The 19,972-nt window shown below is 31.6% G+C and overlaps 2 protein-coding genes across 2 annotated transcripts in view; one reads left to right on the top strand and one right to left on the bottom strand.

Annotated features, from left to right (window-relative positions):
• MSH1 (MUTL protein homolog 1) overlaps positions 1-2,301 on the bottom strand; it is a 30,847-nt gene extending 28,546 nt beyond the window's left edge. Inside the window, exons 1-2 of the mRNA XM_083060415.1 lie at positions 1,981-2,301; positions 110-251 (exon numbers count right to left, since the gene is read on the bottom strand). Coding sequence (XP_082916541.1) covers positions 110-251; positions 1,981-2,099 — 261 coding nt within the window. The 5' untranslated portion in view covers positions 2,100-2,301. The remainder of the gene's footprint in view (positions 1-109; positions 252-1,980) is intronic.
• A 3,550-nt stretch (positions 2,302-5,851) lies between these two features.
• LOC109804838 (pentatricopeptide (PPR) repeat-containing protein) lies at positions 5,852-19,078 on the top strand. Its single transcript, XM_020366717.3, has 10 exons — positions 5,852-6,753; positions 8,188-8,315; positions 8,647-8,787; positions 11,257-11,343; positions 11,775-11,928; positions 12,809-12,868; positions 15,141-15,569; positions 17,204-17,499; positions 17,912-18,041; positions 18,383-19,078. The coding sequence occupies exons 1-10, from the start codon at positions 5,953-5,955 to the stop codon at positions 18,941-18,943; spliced, it is 2,787 nt and encodes a 928-aa protein (XP_020222306.1). The 5' UTR covers positions 5,852-5,952; the 3' UTR covers positions 18,944-19,078.
• The last annotated feature ends 894 nt before the right edge of the window (positions 19,079-19,972 follow it).

Genomic DNA, 19,972 nt, shown 5'->3' with positions numbered 1-19,972 from the left:
AGAATGAAAAAATTTCTCTAAAGATCTCACGGTTTATAATCAAAAAAACAGAATTAAAGAATAGCTAAATTTTCAATTTAACTAGTTGCAAAGAAGTAGATGGACCTACCTCCTTCCACCATAATATGTGAGGAAGGTCTTTATCATCTAAAATATTATTTGGTACTTTGGGCTTTTTGGTGGCCCTACTACTCCCCCTTGAAACCTTCTTATCTGTATAACTCGATACATTCTCTATATGTCTATTTATTCTGTTCATAAACAAGTTTCACAATTTAGATGTCATACCACAAGAATAGATATTCACATCATTAGGATTTCACCATTTCAAGAAAATATTACATCAAACAAATTAGAGCTTTTTTTCATTCAAAAGGAAAACTTCACAATGTGTTTCGCTTGACATCTAACACTGTAAAAATAGATCTGCATCCAAGTATACAATTCACATTCAATTCAATCTATTTTGATACACATATGACAAAGTAAGCAAGATGTAGCTAGAATGAAGTCAAGATCAAAGACTACTACTAGCATGAATAACTCATGACAAATTGCCAACTCACCAGAGGTCATTGTTCAAACACAAAAATCTCAGACAAGATTCTAATAGTCTTACAGTGTCTCTAAACAAAAATTCACCAAGACTATTTGTCTCAGTCTTTTGCATTCAAATGAAATTTAGAAAACAAAATAAATTTGTAGATGGCAAATGTGATGTTACCAAGACGCTAACAAACAAATCTACCGATGCTCAGTTGCTTCCCAAACAAAACAACAATAGGCTATGCTTTACCCAGTGTTTGATAGATTTCCAAAAGATTCATCAATTAACTCATGATATATAAAAATAAAATAGCGATTATTAAAGAACACTTTTTAAATAGTAATTTTTTTAAAAAGCAAACAGAAATGCTTCTTGAAAAAAAAAAGCAAAAACATGCTTATTTATAAAATAAGCAATTTAGACAAGCATGTCAAAAAAAGAGTAGAAACTGCTTCTTTTATTAAAGGTTAAAACACATTTTTAGTCCCTAGAGTTTCACTGACTTTACCTTTTAATCCCTACAGTTTAAAAAATTAAAATAAACTTTTTTAGTCTCTATACTTTACATTTTTTAATCATCTTTAGTATCTGTCACTAATTTCTATGTAACACCGTTTCCGTGTGAGTGACATGAGCTTATTAAATCCATGTGGAGGTGATATATTTGGTTTTGTGAACAGTGATATGTCACTAAATAGTTTGAGAGGGAAAAAAATGAAGAGTCTGGATGGTTTTGTGGATAATCAATATTTACTATGACTGAATGTGATATAGATGAACGGTCAAATTGTTAATGATTGTGTGGTAAATCATTAAATGACACATTATCGTCCAAAAACAAATACATCACCAAATACATCACCGCCAAATGATTTAATAAGTCCACCTCACTAAAACGATGATACAATGAAATTATCGGTAAAAGACTAAAAAGATTCAAAAATGTAAGTATAGGGACTAAAAGGATCCATTTTAAACTCCAAGAATTAAAAGGTAAGATAAGTAAAATTTCTCGTACTATAAAAAGTATTTTAACCTTTATTAAAAAAAAAACTTTTTCAAAAAAAATAAACAAGTCGTTAGCACAACTTCCAATAAAGCCAGAGAGTATCCTTCTTACAAATTTCAAAGCCCAATGCAATAGCACAAAAAGACAATTTTCTCTATAGGCAAAAGGAATTTGGTTGTAATAAACAAAGATGAATGATATTCATTACGCATAATATATGAAAATATTCAATCAATTTTCAGCCAAAAATACTCCCACAGTGTTTCTACAGATAAACCGAATGTTCCCTAATATATTATGATACAAAACAAACAACACGTTTGGATACATGTTTAGAAATATGTGTTAGAACTTCATTTACTAGAAAAATCATAAGGTACAGTATGAAATAAAAAAAAATAAAAATAAAAAAAGCAAGGATTACCGAAGGGCGCGAGAGGGAACGAATGAAATGCAAGTGGGAAACGGAGAAGGAGAGTAGTGAGCAAGAGAGCGCCAACGAGACAAGAAAACGGCGACGTTTCTAGTGGCTAGCTTGTACATTGCGAGGTGAATGGGTTTGTTGAAGTGAACGAGGTAGAGAGAGAGGGAGAAGGGAAAGTGAGTTCCCGCCACACGCAAGGAGGGAAGGGTTGGAGAGAGATGAAAAATGGAAGTGAAACCAAAACAAAGAACACCAGGGACTGAATACTGTACGAAATGATTGTCCCCTTGTCTTCTCTCCTGTCTCTTCAAAGTTGAAACTACATTGATTTTTTTTTCTTAAGTATGTTTTGAATTCACACGTTTTTTTTCCTTCAAACTTAAGGTTGTTATTTTTAATTTTTACAATTTTTAAAAATTTTATTTTAATCATTAAATTATCAATAATATATTTTTCATATTAATATAATATTAATTATATTTAATATAATATTAATTATATTTAATATAATATTTTATTAAAATAAATACCAATAAATAAATTTTATGTAATTATATTTAATCAAATCAAGTTGTCATCCTGACACATTTGGTAGGTTTTCTCATATGAGCACTGCAACGATGAACTAAATGTTGCCTCCATAAACTTCTTGCAAGGTCGAATATTAATATTAACTTGGATGAGAACTCTAGCTAACTTGGCCCATTATTTTTTTGGTGCCAAAAAAGGGAGTAGAAATATTATTTTTCTAAAGTTTTAAGTTTCCTGATATATGCACTCTTTGAACAAGTTGCTCCATCTTAGGGGGAGCTAAAATATTTTAGTTTACTTAAAAAATTATTTTAGTACATATATATCTTCGTATCCATATTTTTTAATACATTTTATGTTCTAATAACATACATGCTTTGATAAACATGACTAATTCTCTAACATACATGATAAACATGACTAATTCTCTAACATACATGAGTAGATTTTTATGTTTTAAAAAATCTCTGATACACTCAAAGAAAAAATTTATGATTGTATGCTTTATTAAATGATATATGTTCTGATTATGATATTATATTATAGTTTTGATGCTGATATTTATAAATGAATTGCATATTCATGATATAATATATATAGAGGAGGGTTATAATAATATTTGTGTAATTTTTATTAAATATTATATCGCTCAATAACTTTATATTAATTGTGAATTTAGTAAATCTAATCGTTAGATTGAAAGTTCATATATCTTAAATCATATATACAAAATTTTACATTAATCCAAGATGATTTGATACTTCATTCTTATAAAATAAAATTGATGTAATATATTCATTTCAAAATATACTAAAATATTAACATTTTGATTATCTTCAAGTTATTGTTTAATTTTAACAAAATTTGATATACACGTATAAAATGATATGAACTTACAATCTAAAGGTTGGATTTATAAAATTCACAATTAATATAAAGTTATTAAACGGTGTAATACTTAGTAAAAATTACATCAATATTATTATAACTTTTCTCATATATATATATATATATATATATATATATATATATATATATATATATATATAACGATATTTATATGCTTTGATAGGAAAAGCTAAGCATATCATTAGAAACCTTATGTTCTGATTATGTTCTGATATTGATAAATATGATAAAAGTTTTTGATTCGATACAAATGCACATTTTGCTCTAATAGATAAATTTTCCTTAAACACACATAATTGACTTTGATACCAAATTTTATTAAAACAAACATATTATCTTATCATACAAAGTTTTTTACTTTAAAATGATTTTCTAAAAGCAAACTCCTTCATATATTAGAAAAATTGGTTGGATTTGTATTATATACAACTTTTTTTTTTTCAAAAACATGTTTATCATCATAAAAAATATAGAGATTGTTAAGTTAAAAAACGTTTTTAGACCCCTTATATTTTAAGTTTTAATGATAACAAGCATAAACGTTCTTTTAGAAAAAAGTTTTTTTTTAGATCAAACAATAAGATGAATTGGTATAAGACAATCTGTAAGATGATTACTTATCTAAACATTAAGTCTAACAGATGAAACACTTCATCTATATATAAGATAAACATTTTGAATTTATATCATTTATGATGTTTGATAATTAAGTCAATCTTTGTTCACATGATTCCTTAACAAGTTGAAGTGAAATAACTTCCTTGATACTCGTAAATGATGTAAGGAACAAAAGACATGTTTTGCATTAGAAAAAAGATGAATGGATCCCTTAGATCACGAAATTCCTAAAAAAAATTATTTTGAACTGACTCACATATGACTCCACTCATTTAGTACTTAAAAGGTGTTAAGTAACTTCCTTGATCAGATAAAAAATGACAATTTGGTGAAACACATTTAATACAAACAATTAATGCATCAACATACAATTATCCCCTCATAAAACGAAAATGAAGGTAGACATAACAAGCTTGTGAGAGACTATCAATGTTTTGCAACGATCTTCACTGAAGTACCTATATAAGGAAGCTTGAAGATTAAAAAAAAATATAGAGAACACATTGAAAAAATATTAATTGTTGTATCACGTTTTGAAAATAAGACGAAACAACACAATTATTTTACCCAATTTTAACTTAGTATTAATATTTTGAGCCTAAAAAGACTTTACTATAAAAAATACTTGGTTGATTGAAGTCTAAAAAAGCTTTGTGTTTAAAGAATACTTGGTTGTTTGAAGTCTGAAAAGACTTAATGTTCAAATAATACTTGTGTAATTGCTTGAATAGATAAATCAAATAATACTTAGTTGAGTTAGAAGTGACTTATAAAAAAATGATTGTATCTTTATAAAAGATAATTGAACTTAATCAGGTTGATTAAAAAATAAAAATTGGTTGTAATTTTGATGGTTGAGACAAACTAATATAAAAATACCTTGTATTATTATTTATTATCTCTTCATTTGCACTCCTAAAATTAAGATCCTATTTCGTTGTTTAGAAAAAATGTTAGTTTCGATTAATACTATTTAACCCTTTTCTAGTATTTATATTTTCTCCATAAATACTAATATGTGTTTTACTTATGTGTTTCTAGTTTTCTTTTTCCTATTTTTTGTCCATTTTTTCTCATGTAACAAAAAGAAAGAAAAAATTATCTCATTTAGTGTCCACACTTTTTTTTTATAATAATTTTATCCTTAAAATTACTTATCAAATTATTCTTTTTTCCTTTTTTAAAAAAAATTATCCTTATAATTACAACTACTCAAAAATTATTATTAACCACTCACTTTTTATTTTTTAAAATACACTTAGGGTCTGAGTGTCTTTAATAATAATAATAATTATTATTATTATAATAAAAACAAATTAAATTATAATTGACTTCAAATTTTTATAATATAATTTAATTTATTTTGATGAATTAAAAAACAATTTAATTTATTATTAACCAATCACTTTTTGCTTTTTAAAATACACTAAGGGTCTGAGTGTCTTTAATAACAATAATAAAAACAATTTAAATTATAATTTACTTCAAACTTTTATAGTATAATTTAATTTATTTTGGTGAATTAAAAAACAATTTAATTTAATTCAGTTTAGTGTGGTGAATTGATTTTCAGATCGATTCATGCGAAGAAATTTTTTTCCGGTATAGTTCAAATCACCACTAAATTTTGTTTTACATATGATCATTTTTTTGTTTAGTTCGTGCACTTATTTGAGAATATTCAAATATTTCATAACTTATCCAGTAATTTAATTTAACATAATTTTTAAATATATATTTATTATCATATATTTATTTGTTTTTAGTTTCTCGGAAGAAAAAAAAAATCTTACACCCACACGAGGCACATCTTTTCATATCTTACACAGCACAGTTACTAGTTAGTGATATACGAGTGAAGAGAGTAGCGAGGTTCTGATTCTGCTGCTACTTACTACTTCGATAGCAATAACAATGGAACCCTTCTCATTCTCCACCTCACACTTATCCATACCCACAAGCTCCACCATTTTTTCCCCCAAACACCACTCTTCCTCCTCCTCCTCCTCCTCCGCCGCCACCACCACCGTGTCCTTCTCTCTCAAACCGCCGTCAGACTCCAACAACTCCGCCGCCCCTCGCCGCCCCTCCAAATCCCTCAAAACCACTCCAACCCCAAACCCCCTCGCCAGCAAGCTATGGCTCACAAGCAAACTCTCCCCTCCGCCTCCGCCTCCGCCTCCTCCTACGCCTCCTCCGCCACCGCCGCCGCCTCCGGAAACCGAAGAGAGCGGCGGCGAAGGCGCGAATTCCGATTCCGAGATCGATTTCCGGCAGCCGGGGAAAATCTTCGTGGGGAACCTGCCGGCGTGGGTGAAGAAGCCCCAGGTGGCGGAGTTCTTCCGGCAGTTCGGCGCGATACGGAGCGTTGTTCTGATCAGGGGCCACCGCGAGACGGAGAGGAACGCGGGGTTCGCGTTCGTGTTCTACGAGGGCGACGAGGAGGCGGCGGACAAGGCGGCGATGCGGGCGGTGGAGTTCGACGGCGTGGAGTTTCACGGCAGAGTGCTGACGGTGAAGCTGGACGACGGGAAGAGGACGAGGGAGAAGGCGCAAGAGAGGGCGCGGTGGTTGGAAGGGAAGGGTGAAAAGGGAGAGTACCGGTCCACGTGGCACGAGGAGAGGGACGGGTCCAGGAAGGACTTCCAGAAGGTTCTGGAAACCCAGCCCGAGAATTGGCAGGCCGTTGTGAGCGCCTTTGAGAGAATTAAGAAGGTTTATCATCTTATTCTTATCATGCATGCACTTCTCATAGTTTAGATAAACTTCTTATGAAATACTCACACTAGATATGAAACTTAATTGAATTAAGCTTCTCTCTTAAATTCTAGATCAACTTATGAACTTAGAGCCTGTAAAAATGAAATAGGTTCCTCTTAAAATTAGCAGCAAATTTGTAGAAGCTTTTTTATATTAGCTTCTCCAATGCATTAGCTAGTTTTAGTTTAGTTCTTTTAATCTATATAGAAATTGAACTTGGTATCAAAAGGTTTATAACACTCACGACACCCAACTTAACCAACCAAGTTAGATTCCATCAATGAATTTTTATGCCTAGTGCCTACGTACCTAACTATTAAGACCAGTAAGACATTGCTAAAAGTCAAATTAAAAGAGGGGGCAAGTATATTATGATTTAGGGATTAAAGAGAAGATTCGATATTAGACTGATAAATGAGTGTGGAATTAGAAGTGAAATTTTGAAGAAATAAAAGTTGTTTTGTGGAAATCGGAAGTAGTTACTTGCAGTGCACACTTTTTTCCTGAAGTTTACATAGGAAGAAGTGAAAACCATAAATGAAAGTAGAAAATAGTGAAAAGTTATTTTGTGGATACCGGAAGTAGTTATTTGCAGTGGATGATCATGATTGTAGGGCTGTTAGATTTGAGAAACGTTTGTTTTCCTTTTTGGTATTCTGTTTCTTGTTTCCTGAAGTATATATAAGAAGAAGTGAAACCATAGTGAAAATAGAAAATAGTGAAAGTTGTTTACACCATTTTTTATACATACTTTTGAAAACTGAAAATAGAGTGTAAACAGAAAATAAGAGTAGATAATGTCTTTGAAACCAAACTTCCGACAATTGTAATTTATAATGGCCGTTTATGAATTTTTTTTCCTGTGTTACCTTAATAATAACACCGGTGATGGTGAGACATTGCTATAAGTCATATTAAAAGGAGGGGCCAAGAATATGATGGTTTAAAAATTAAAGAGAAAAACTGAGATTAGTCATTAGACTGGTAAATGAGTGTAGAAATAGAAGTGCAATCTTGAAGGCAGTTGTTTCTGGAAAATTGAACTGTGTGGCCTATGTTTTCCCTTACCAAAAGAGCAATTGATTAGAGGTAGGGTTTTCTTTGTTTATTTTTTGTTGAGGGTGGAGGTGTTTTAAAAGATTGGACTCTAGCCTCTGGATTGTATCTAGACAGGATAGATAATAGGTTCCTTAATTTTCTAAAGTTATGCATGCCAGTCTCTTTTCGTACTAATAGTAGATTTATACTAATACTTCCTTTTGTTATGCATACACCAAGATGGTTACATAAAGTTTTTTACTGTTCATCTGTGAGTTATTTGTTTATCTTCTTTAATTTGAATTGTAAGTAATTGTTCTCTGATTCATTTTGTGGTCATTAATTTTTCAGCCTGCTAGAAAAGAATATGGCTTGATGGTTAAATATTATGCGCGACGAGGGGACATGCATCATGCACGCCAAACATTTGAGAGTATGCGAGCAAGAGGAATAGAACCATCTTCACATGTGTACAGTAGGTAAATTTTTCAAACAAGGTCTTGTGGTATAATTTTAAGATCAGCTAAAATTATTTTTAGCTTTTAAGCTAAGGCTGCATTCTGATTGGCATGTGTTATATTTTCAGAGATGAACATGTGAATGAATTGACTTTTCTTTCCAAAGTTGAATATTATTGATTGGGTAGAAAATTATTCAACCTTTCTGCTATTTCAAATTTTTACCCTTCAAATGAAGTTCTCTTTAAATTCGCACTTCAAATGAAGTTTAAATTTCTTTCATGAAAAAAGAAAAAGCACTATGGTTATTGTTTCTTCTGACTTTGATAATTAATACGTTAAATGTTTGCAGTCTTATTCATGCTTATGCAGTTGGTAGAGACATGGAAGAAGCTTTACACTGTGTTAAAAAGATGAAGGAAGAGGGCATTGAAATGACTATAGTGACATATAGTATAATTGTTGGAGGATTTGCTAAAATGGGCAATGCCAAGTAAGTAAATTAGATAAATTTCTCCCATTATTGTATCTTTTTATTGGAAGTATTGTTTCTTCTTGGTTTTTCCCCCTTTTTGGTCGTATACCTACACTCCTAAAAGATTAAGCCATAAGGTGACTTGAATATTGAGGGATACAGTTTTGGGAAAAAAAAAGTGTGTTAACTTCCACTGATTTGTATACTCTTTATATATATAGTTTGAATACAATTAAGGCTTAAAAGGCTAAGAGTCTAAGTCATCACATTAAAGTCAAAAATACAATCAGAAAGTATATCAAAAGATTAAAATATTTAGAAGCTTTTTAAACAAGCTATTCCAACACTCTCCCTCCAAGCTAGAGCACCAGATTGTATGCACCAAGCTTGGAACATAAAAACTGAATTTTAGCTCCCCTCAATGACTTAATGATAACATCTGCAACTTGTTCATTGGAGTTGACGAATTCAGTCAAATGACATTCAACCTCTATATGTTCTCTCATGAAATACTTGACTGGAAGCAATGTGAAGTGCAGCCTAATTGTCACAATACAATTTCATTGGATGTACTTCACAGAATATTAACTATCGACGAAGTTGCTTAATCCATACAAGTTCACAAGTAATGCCATAGCTTGATATTCAGCTTTTGGACTAGATTGAGCATCAACATTCTATTTCTTGCTCTTCCTAGAGATGAGATTTCCACCTAGGAATATGAAATATCCAATAGTAGAATGTTGGTCTATAGGAATACCCCCGCCCAATCAGCATCACAATATCCAGAAGTTTGGTTGTTTCCTTTGTCTTCATACAACAATCCTTGTCCTGGAGCCTTTTTAATATATTAAGAATGCATAAAACAACATTCCAATGATCATTAAGTGGCTTGTATGAATTGATTAACAATCCCTACTGCAAAAGAAAGATCAAGTCTTGTGATTGTAAGATAAATGAGCTTCCCAACCAATCTCTCTGAGCCTCTGAATGGTTCACCCTAATCAGCCATCAACTTTTGGCTATGATCCATAGGGCTATCAATTGGCCTGCAATCAGCCATGCCTATTTCTTGCCAGATATCAAGAGTATACTACTTTTGTGAAATCACAATGCATTCCTTTGATTGTGCTTCTTCACCCTTCAATACCAATAAAGTATTTTAGACATCCAAGATCTTTGGTCTGAAAATGGCTAAACAAATGTTTTTTCAATTGAGAGATTGTAGCTGCATTGTTCCCTGTAATCACTATGTCATCAACATAAACAATCAAATAAACACACCTCCCAAGGGAAGAATACAATAAAAAACTGAGTGGTCTATTTCACTTCTTTTCATCCCAAAGTCCTACTACACCACATGACCAAATTTTCCAAACCAAGCCCAAGGAGATTGTTAGAGACCATAAAGGGACCTTCACAATTTGCAAACTAAATCAAACACCCCTTGAGAAACAAACCAAAGAGGTTGTTCCATGTAAATCTCCTCCTCCAGCTCCAGCTCACCCCAATTATGCCTAATACACATTCCCACTTCAATTGTGCTGATTTGTTTTTAATTTTTATTACAAATTTATAAAGAATGTTGCCAGAAAGGATTGAATTCAGACTTTTTGGCAATAGAGCTTTGATACCATTCCAAAAGGGAAAAAGAATGAAAGGTGCCAAGAATGATTCTTGTGCATCTCTCATGTGGCTAGTCCTAGACTTTCATTTTGGTTCTAGGTCAATGCACCGGGGTGAATCTTTTAAGGATAGTTTGTCTAAGAATTTGGGTTTAGGACTCAACTCAACCCCACAAAACTAGTTTGTATTGGTGAGGACTGCCCAAACTTTACAAGTTATACTTGAGCGATGTCTCTAGTCAATGTGGGACTAAATCACCACCCTTTAGTTTGCAATTAAGGTAGCTTCCAAAGAGGCTGCAACTAAGGTGGGCTAGGGGTGATGCTGACAGGAATTAATGAGGCTTTCCATCAATTTGTATACTATATTTTTCTGGAAAGCGTACTGTTGTGGCATATATTTTGAAATGAAGATGTCTGGGTTATATAAACATCAGAAAATACTTTGTATTTGTCTGTAACAGAGAAGCTGAATCCAGTCAATAAACAAAACTTTCAAAACTCATAGTAAACTAATGCAAGAATGGAATTCTAGCAAGTAGCAACTGATTGCCACTGAACTAGAAGTAGAATGCCTATATTTCCAGTTTATGAGGAAGCCATAGACCTGTTTGGGGTTGGTATTTTTCTCTTACTATGTGATTGGATATTTGGATTAACTTTGAATTTGCCTGTTTTTCATTTACGTGTTTTTAATAATTCAATAACCCCACTCGTGTTATTTTTTTCTTCCTAGTGATCACATGAAAGTTTTGATCTAGTTTGATTTAGGGAAATAATTTGAGTGCCTGTTCATAAATGAGTGAAGAGTAAAGCATCAGTTTTGTATCATGGAGATAACTATTTGGTGTTGTTTTGGAAGTGCTGCAGATCAATGGTTTAAGGAGGCCAAAGAGAGGCTCCCATCTTTAAATGCTGTCATTTATGGGAGCATAATTTATGCGCACTGGTGAGCATTCATATTTCTTTTAATGGGTTCAATTTTATATGTATGATACAAAACCTTCAATTATCATATGTTGTAGGTACTAGGTAGATCATTTACTAAATGGAAAATTATCTTCCAAATTTACCTGGGTCATTTCCTTATTTCCATTTTGTAATCTTTAGCTGGAAAAAAAAAACAACTAAAATAAGTGGCATTGTTTACCAAGACAAAAAAATTTACCACTCAAGTGGTTAGTTAAATTGATATTAGGTTGAAAACTGAACACATCAACCACTCAATTATTCACTAATGTGGTTAACTTTTCTGTCTATTATTAACATAGATTTCTGTTTCTATAATTGTCCAATTTTTGTTCATGCGCAATTGTTATTTCTTTTCAACTTTCTTCCTCTGTTCCTCTCATTGTTTTTGAATCCTGATGCATTTTACAGTCAAGCATGCAACATGGATCGAGCTGAAGCCTTGGTGAGGGAGATGGAAGAACAAGGGATAGATGCTCCCATTGACATATATCATACCATGATGGATGGTTATACCATGATCGGTAATGAAGATAAATGCTTGATTGTGTTTGACAGACTTAAGGTATAGCTTGTTCATAGTTTTATCATCATCCTATTACTATAAGCTCTCTAGTTTTCATGTTATGTGCTCATTGTGCTGTCATCAGTTATATCATAAGAACATTAACAGACCAAAGGAGGACATAAACATAAGTTTCTAACATAAAAATTCCAGTTTGTATGTAGGATTTGCTTTGATAGTGTTTGATGAATTTAAGGTATCACTTGTTCATAGTTTTATTTTATCATCATCATCATTACTGCAGAAACCAGAGATGGATCCAACTCACTGTATTCAATGATAGTCAGAATATCAATAGTAGCTTGAGAACCTAACTTGGCACACACAAAATACTTGAAGTTGAAAAAGTAATTTGCTAGATGAAAGTTCAGATCCAAAAGGTATTTTAGCATAGGAATCTGGAGGTTTTGGTGGTGGTAGCTCAGTTACCATGTTTGTTGTCTCATAGGCTCTGGAGTTCTCTTCCAGTTGCTAGCTGTTGCTTAAGGCAAATCAGGCTGTTTTCAAACCAATTCATGAGAGATTTTTTTTCACATTTCCATCTTGTTGTTCAAGCAAATTTATCTTGATATTTTTTCACACTATTCAGATTTTGATAGTATTTTAATAATATTTGTAAGAAAAAGGTGGTAAACAATTTCCAATTTTTTATTATAGTCTACAGTTCATGCATCAAGTATCTAACATGTTTCTTTTAAATTTTGGTTCTTAGGACAGGAGTCTCTATTTTTGTTTGACATTTGTACCATTTTTTGTTAATTTAGCATGTGTTATATTACTCACACAGCCACCTTGATTTATTTGGATATGGTATCTAAAATTGTTATGCATTATTGCACTCAGCATTGAATGACAAAAACATTTCTTTGTTTTGATGAAGGAATGTGGTTTCTCTCCCTCAGTTATCAGCTATGGCTGTCTTATTAATCTTTACACCAAGGTAAGGTATATTTCATGCATTATATTAATTTGGTCATTTATGCTATCCTATTTCCTTATCTCATTCAGTAGTAATTGCCTGATTGATTGATGTTCCTATCATGTTGATCATACCGGTAAAATTCACTTTATTTAAGCACTTTTCATATTATGATTAATTAAGATTAATATCGATTTCAAATATGCAAAAATATGAATTATTTATTGATGTTCAATTTTTTTTAACATGTGTGAAATATCATGATGATGGATAGTTACAATTCAATGGTTGTCCTGATAAAGATTATATTCTGTAAAAGGTTGTTGGGTGGTGTAAGTTTGTCAACTCTTACCTGTGCTGTTTGATCCTCCTTCCTCAACTACAATTACACACTGTGCTTCTCTTTATTTTTTTTTGTTACTGTTACTGTTCAGCATATTTATTTACAATATGATTTTGGCAATATTGGAACTTAGTATAATTCTAGTCCAGTCTTTGTCATGAATTCTCTTCTTGAAAGCTATAAAAGTTCTAAGTTCAACTTTTTATTTTTTATTTTTTTAATTTTGTTAGCTATGATACTAGTTTTATAATTTGGTTTTGTAAGGTTGAGTTGAGTTAGGCCTAATTCCACATTCTAAGAATTTGCAACAGTCAAGTCACTTTGAATGTTGCTTCTAGTCCAGTCTTTCATGAATTGACGATTACCAATCTCTTAGAATTAGTTCTTTATCATGAATTCTCTTCTTTTAGTTCTTTAAAACTAAAGAAGTTCAACTTTTTTGTTTCATTTAATTTTGTCAGCTATTATGATCTATGTTGTCGATAACAGCCATAGTGCCCTCTATAGCAGTGGAGCGGAATGGAATGGCTCCTTGCTGCTACAGTAACCCCATAGTCGGGTGTTTCACTGGAGCGGCCACAAAACTGTGGAGTTGAGCAGGCGTAGCGGTTGGGGTGGAGCGGGTTATGAAAAATAAAAAATTGCTCCCCTTAATGAGAGTTTTTGTTTTCCTTTTTTTTTTTTTTTCTGTTCCCTTGGTTTCTTATTTTTTTTCTGTTCCCTTTTGTTTTTTTTTCTTTTCCTTCTTTTCTTTTTTCTCTTCCTTTTATTTTTTTTTATTGTTGACAGCAGCAGTTTTTTTTATTCTGTTCATTTTTTTTACTTGTATGGTTTTGTTCTTTGGTGGTCAGCAAAATCTTGGCCCGACCAATTGCTGATCAACAAAAAAATATAGCTCAGGTGCTGCTGTTACTGATACACCATCGGTGGTCAGGAGAATGAAGGTTGAATTTTAATATTTACTTTTTTAGCTACTTAGTCCTTTAATTACTTTAGGCTTTAGCTTATGATTTAAAGCTTTAAGCACCTTGTCTCCATGACTTTTAATTATTAAAAATGATTAATACATGAATTTTTGAGTAATTTTTCTGTTTTTTAACTTATATATATATCTAATTATTTAATATAAATATAATATTAGAATAACGGTCATCCCGCTATTCGCAATCCTGCTATCCCAGTTTTGGGCTTGGCTGCTTCACTCTGCTATCCGGGATTGACAACTATGGCTATGATACTACTTTTGAAATACCATGATCAAATGCTCATATCGAATTCAGAACCAAATCCCTTGAGAAGCACATGAAATCAATATTTAACAGATAATCTATTTGCAGCTAATAAACTGTCCATGTCCAAGATTATATAAGGCAGATAAAGGCCATGTTATTCACCAAAAAAGAAAAATTAAATAAAAGGCCTTGTTTGTTTACTGTTTACAAAAGCAGTTTTCTGTTTCTAAAATTTCCTAGTTCCTTGAACACATTTAAAAGTTTGTCTCCTTAAAACTCATTTCTATTTTCTAAAAGTTTGTTTCCTGAGTACTCAGAGAGAACTGAAGAAATAGAAGATAAGAGAATGAGAAAACATCACCCAGTAGTTTGGTTTGTGGTTTTTAAAACACTTGTTTTTGGAAACAAATTTCAAAATCTAATAGTTTTGGATGACAAACTGATTGCAGGCTAGTATGTGATTGTTATAGAATACAGTTTTTTAAACAAAAGAAAAAGTGAGAAGGGAATCAAACAAGCCCAAAGTAATTTTTCTTTCATTTAAACGAAAAGGTCTCTCTTGTTTCTTGTGATATGACGTGCTCCTTCATTTATACCTTTTATTGTAATTGCTTGCTTAAGGCTTACTTTGTGCTAAATGTGGGGAAATTAATTTTGGTCAAGCAAACAAATTAAGTTTGACTTGTTGACGCCAATCTGTTTTATCTTCTTTTTTCAGATAGGAAAAGTTTCTAAAGCTTTGGAGATTAACAAAATGATGAAAATGACTGGCATAAAACATAACATGAAGACATACTCTATGTTGATCAATGGGTTCTTGAAGTTAAAAGATTGGGCTAATGCATTTTCCGTTTTTGAAGACTTTACTAAAGATGGTTTGAAGCCTGATGTAGTACTCTACAATAACATTATAACAGCTTTTTGTGGGATGGGTAATATGGATCGAGCCATTTGTATGGTGAAGCAAATGCAAAAGGAGAGACATAGACCTACTACACGCACATTTTTGCCCATTATACATGGTTTTGCAAAAGCTGGAGAGATGAGGAGAGCCCTGGAGATCTTTGATATGATGAGGAGGAATGGCTGCATTCCTACTGTACATACATATAATGCTCTAATTCTTGGACTTGTTGAGAAGCGCCAGGTAACATATTGTTGATAAACAATTGTTAATTACAATACCTAAATGACTTGGTTCCTGCTTTTCCTTATCTTTTATATGTTTATTTATTTGATTTTCAATAAGTGAACATGAATATCTAAATAGCTAACTGCAATAAATTAAATAAACATATATAGTAGTTACATTGCAATTGCTCTCTAGAAGTGAATCTAAGTACACCTGATTTTGATATTTTTTTTAATTATTTCTTTAAGTTCTGAGTTGGAAACTTTTAAAATTTAATTGATTGCTATGAAGTTAAAATTGGCACAACGGTGACTGCACTGCTAGCTTCCGTTGCTTCTTACTCTTATAAGCCTTCGAAATTGCGGCACTCTTTAAAGAATCAGGGAACATTAAAATCAAAGGCTAACTATTGATGATGAAAAATGCTAAAATTATTTCTCAATGATTAAGAAATCAAGATGGGTTTTCATAATAATACGTTCATATTATTGATTGGAAAACTGGAGAAGGAATAGGTAAACCACCATACTTATGTTTTATCCTCTAGTTTTTTGGTAGTCTTAGTTTGTTTTGATATGCATTTATTTTAGTTGTAGCATAAAGTATCATTGTTCAACTTATTCAATGAGGACTAGCAACCGGAGTGCTAATTGGTTTTATTTAGTAGTCTTAGTTTGTTTCAGTATGCATTTAAAGTCTCAATGTTTAAAAGATTTTCCTTATTCAATCAGGACTAGCAACAGGAGTACTAATTGGTTTTATTAAAACATTGGTTCCTAATAGAGTCTTATGATATTGATTGATTAGCTCTAACAGGACCCTAATAGTGTGTTTGAATGAAGAATTTAAATGGAGTAATTCATTTCTTTGAAGAATTTCAAATTCTTTGAGGTTAAATACCTTGTTTGGATGGAAAATTTATAAAGAATTTGAAATTCAAGCTTTTGTGTAATTCCTTGAAATAGTAAAATTTCAAATTTTCCAAAAAAAAAAAAAAGAATTTGAAATTCTTTATATTTTTTTTCTTCTTATTTCACTTATATATTTTATCTTATCTCTTATCTTTTCATATTTTTAATTATTGAATATTCAAAAATATTTTTAAAATTATTAAATATTATCTAATATTAATTTTTAAAATCATTAAATATTTAAAATTTAGCTAATATTTATTTTTATAAAATTTAATTTAAAAATTGCAACATATAAATATATTTTTAAAATCAATTTTACTATGGTTGAATCAAATTATCATATCCAACCTAACAATTTAAAATTTATGAAATTTGAATTAACTTATCCAAACAAAATATTTTAAGAATAATAGAAATTGAAATTAAAGTATTTCAAATATCAAGAATTTAAAATTCCTCATCCAAACACACTATGAGTGTGATTCCAGAGTTTTGTTTCATCTTCTCATTAACTATTTTGTCTTTGATGTTTTACACTACCCAGATTTATTTTCATTGCAGTTGAACAAAAATCCATCCTATTAAAGCCCTAATTATCTTTTGATTGTATTCTTCTTTAGTATGATTGAATGACAAACTGTTAGATATACAGGGATGTTTCTGTTAGTTTTATTGCTTTAGTCTATGTTAGCTCACACTATGTAACTCTTTCTGTAAATGTTGCTTTTCTTGTAGATGGCCAAGGCTGTAGCAATATTGGATGAAATGAATCTGGCAGGCGTTGCACCAAATGAACATACATATACAACTCTTATGCAGGGTTATGCTTCACTGGGTGACACTGAAAAGGCCTTTCAGTACTTTACGGTGTTGAGGAATGAGGGCCTGGAGATTGATGTCTATACCTATGAAGCATTGTTGAAGGCATGTTGCAAGTCAGGCAGAATGCAGAGTGCCCTTGCAGTCACAAAAGAAATGAGTGCAAAAAAGATTCCAAGGAACACTTTTGTCTATAACATACTAATTGATGGGTATGAATAAATTACATCTGACCATTAAAATTAAAGTTTTCACTTTATCTAACATTTGCTTATGGCATTGACCACCACCAACTAGGTGTAACTTGGTGGGAGTCTATCCCTAGGTTTATTTGTTATTGTTTTTTCTGCGTGGTGGATTGCTGTCCTGTCATTTCTGTTGATATTTTCTCATAGATTTTGGTATAGCCCCCTCATGCTTGTTTGATGTTTCTCCTTTTTCTTTCATTAATAATATTGTAGTATGTGGGCTTGTGATCTCTAGTATATATTCTTGAATGTTGGCATTGTCTATTTTCTGTTACATTTTTTTCACGTGCACACACATGGATTCTTTAATATTTTTCTCCATTATTACTGGCTCCGCAACCTGTTGTATGTTAGTAACCTAGTTTACCTTTCTTAGTTGGGCTCGGAGAGGTGATGTTTGGGAGGCTGCAGACTTGATGCAACAAATGAGAAAAGAAGGAGTTCGACCAGACATCCATACCTACACTTCTTTTATAAATGCTTGTTGTAAAGCTGGGGATATGCAGGTATGATGGTATTGGTTGTTGAGAAATATTATTTATTGTTAAGCTTGTGGTTACTTATAATGGACTAAAAGTAAGGGTGTAAGTGTCTCTTTTCGTGCATCTTCACTGTCATTTAGCATTACAATCAATTGTGTGAAATCTTGCATTGTATGAAATCTCATTTCAATTCTATCTGTTTCCTCTCACAAAAGATCTTGACGGTTTATGTTACAATTTTCATAATACCCGTCGTGCTGTATGTTAAAGTTAAACCACGTCAGAGCATGGTTTTGAATGATTTTTGTCTAATCATGGTAATTTATTTATATCACCTGCTAATCAGTTTTTTTTCTTCCCGCCAGAAAGCAACAGAGATTATCCAAGAAATGGAAGCATCTGGTATAAAACCAAACATCAAAACCTACACGACTCTAATAAATGGTTGGGCACGTGCTTCTATGCCAGAGAAAGCTTTGAAGTGCTTTGAAGAGATGAAAGAAGCTGGATTGAAGCCAGACAGAGCAGTGTACCATTGTCTTGTGACATCTTTGCTATCAAGAGCCACCTTTGCTCAATCATACGTTTATAGTGGCCTCTTGTCCATATGTAGAGAGATGATAGAGTCTGAGATGACTGTTGACATGGGAACTGCGGTCCACTGGTCAAGATGTTTGCGCAAGATTGAGAGGACCGGAGGGGAACTAACAGAAGCCCTACAAAAGACCTTTCCTCCTGATTGGACCTCGCATAATGTTCTTGATGTCAATAGTGAAACTGAAACTGCAGATCTTGAAATTGACGACGTTGATAATGAAGATGATTATGATGTACATTATAATGCCAATGGATTCAATAATGATGATGAGACTGATGATGAGGATTCTGATAATGAGGATCAAGATTCTCTGCAGCTAAAATTTTAATTGTATATATCTTAACCCCTAAAAATGTATTTTTATTCATTAAAATAAAACTATTTTATTTTTCTAGAATTATCCGTCGTTGGATTATATTTTCAGTGCACGGGGTGCAGTTCTAATCAAATTCCTGTTATCTCATCTCATAGTTATACATGTGATAGTTTTGTTATACATGCTAGAATCCGTCTTGAATTATGTTCTTGTAAAGGGAAGTGGCAAATGCCATGTTTGATGGTAATTTTTAAGACATTAATTTTTCTATTTATTTATTGATAGCAAATGGGCAAAAATAGTAATTTCCTTTCACCCCGGCACCTAGAAATTACTTCGGACTTTCAACAAATTTGAGCAAGTCGGGAGCAAAGCTTCTCTGTCTATTTTTTATTATTTATATATATATATATATATATATATATATATATATATATATATATATATATATATATTTTTTTTTTTTTTTTATAGTTGAATTCAAAATCTTATTTAAAGGGGATTAAACTTCTTGTTACTTGGATCAAAGTGTTACACGTTTTATAAAATTGGAAATTTAACACTGAATTTGTAATTCGATGGTTATACTGCAGCAACTTTGTGAAATACTAATATAACATTTTCTTAATTTAGAAATATTTTTGCTCTTAGTTGTTTTTTGTCAAAATAAGTTATTGTTGCTATAAGCAATAATTTTAATTTAAAGATGTATACAAGAGCTTTAATATGAACAAGACATTTTATAAATTTTAAATGCTTATTAAACTTAATATTTTAGAGTAGATTTCCTTATAATTTCTTGGAAATTCGTAGATGAATGTGGTTATAAGTTATAAAATGGTTTTAAAGCACACATGATTATGTACGAGCTTGCAAATACTTGTGGGCAACTACTTGTTCCTTAGAGAGGGTGCAAGGCGCTTAGTTAATGTTTGTTAAGTCAAAAAATAATTTTGGGTCCTTTAAGTTTTAAAGTTAACAAATGGAATGCTTTTATAAGAGAAAATGTCTTTAAAAATATCTTTGAAAAATGTTTATCAA

This window comes from Cajanus cajan, chromosome 7 (assembly GCF_000230855.2).
Source record: "Cajanus cajan strain Asha chromosome 7, NIPB_CcT2T_4, whole genome shotgun sequence".
NCBI lineage: Eukaryota > Viridiplantae > Streptophyta > Magnoliopsida > Fabales > Fabaceae > Cajanus > Cajanus cajan.
The sequence above is the reverse complement of the archived record's forward strand: the minus strand, read 5'-3'. Positions and strand labels throughout refer to the sequence as shown.

Bases quoted from the DNA above. Each gene is read 5' to 3' on its own strand.
- LOC109804838 (XM_020366717.3), top strand. From the start codon at position 5,953: ATGGAACCCTTCTCATTCTCCACCTCACACTTATCCATACCCACAAGC. The intron at 6,754-8,187 runs GTTTATCATCTT...TTAATTTTTCAG, and splicing joins CCTTTGAGAGAATTAAGAAG to CCTGCTAGAAAAGAATATGG. The intron at 12,869-15,140 runs GTAAGGTATATT...TTCTTTTTTCAG, and splicing joins TTATTAATCTTTACACCAAG to ATAGGAAAAGTTTCTAAAGC.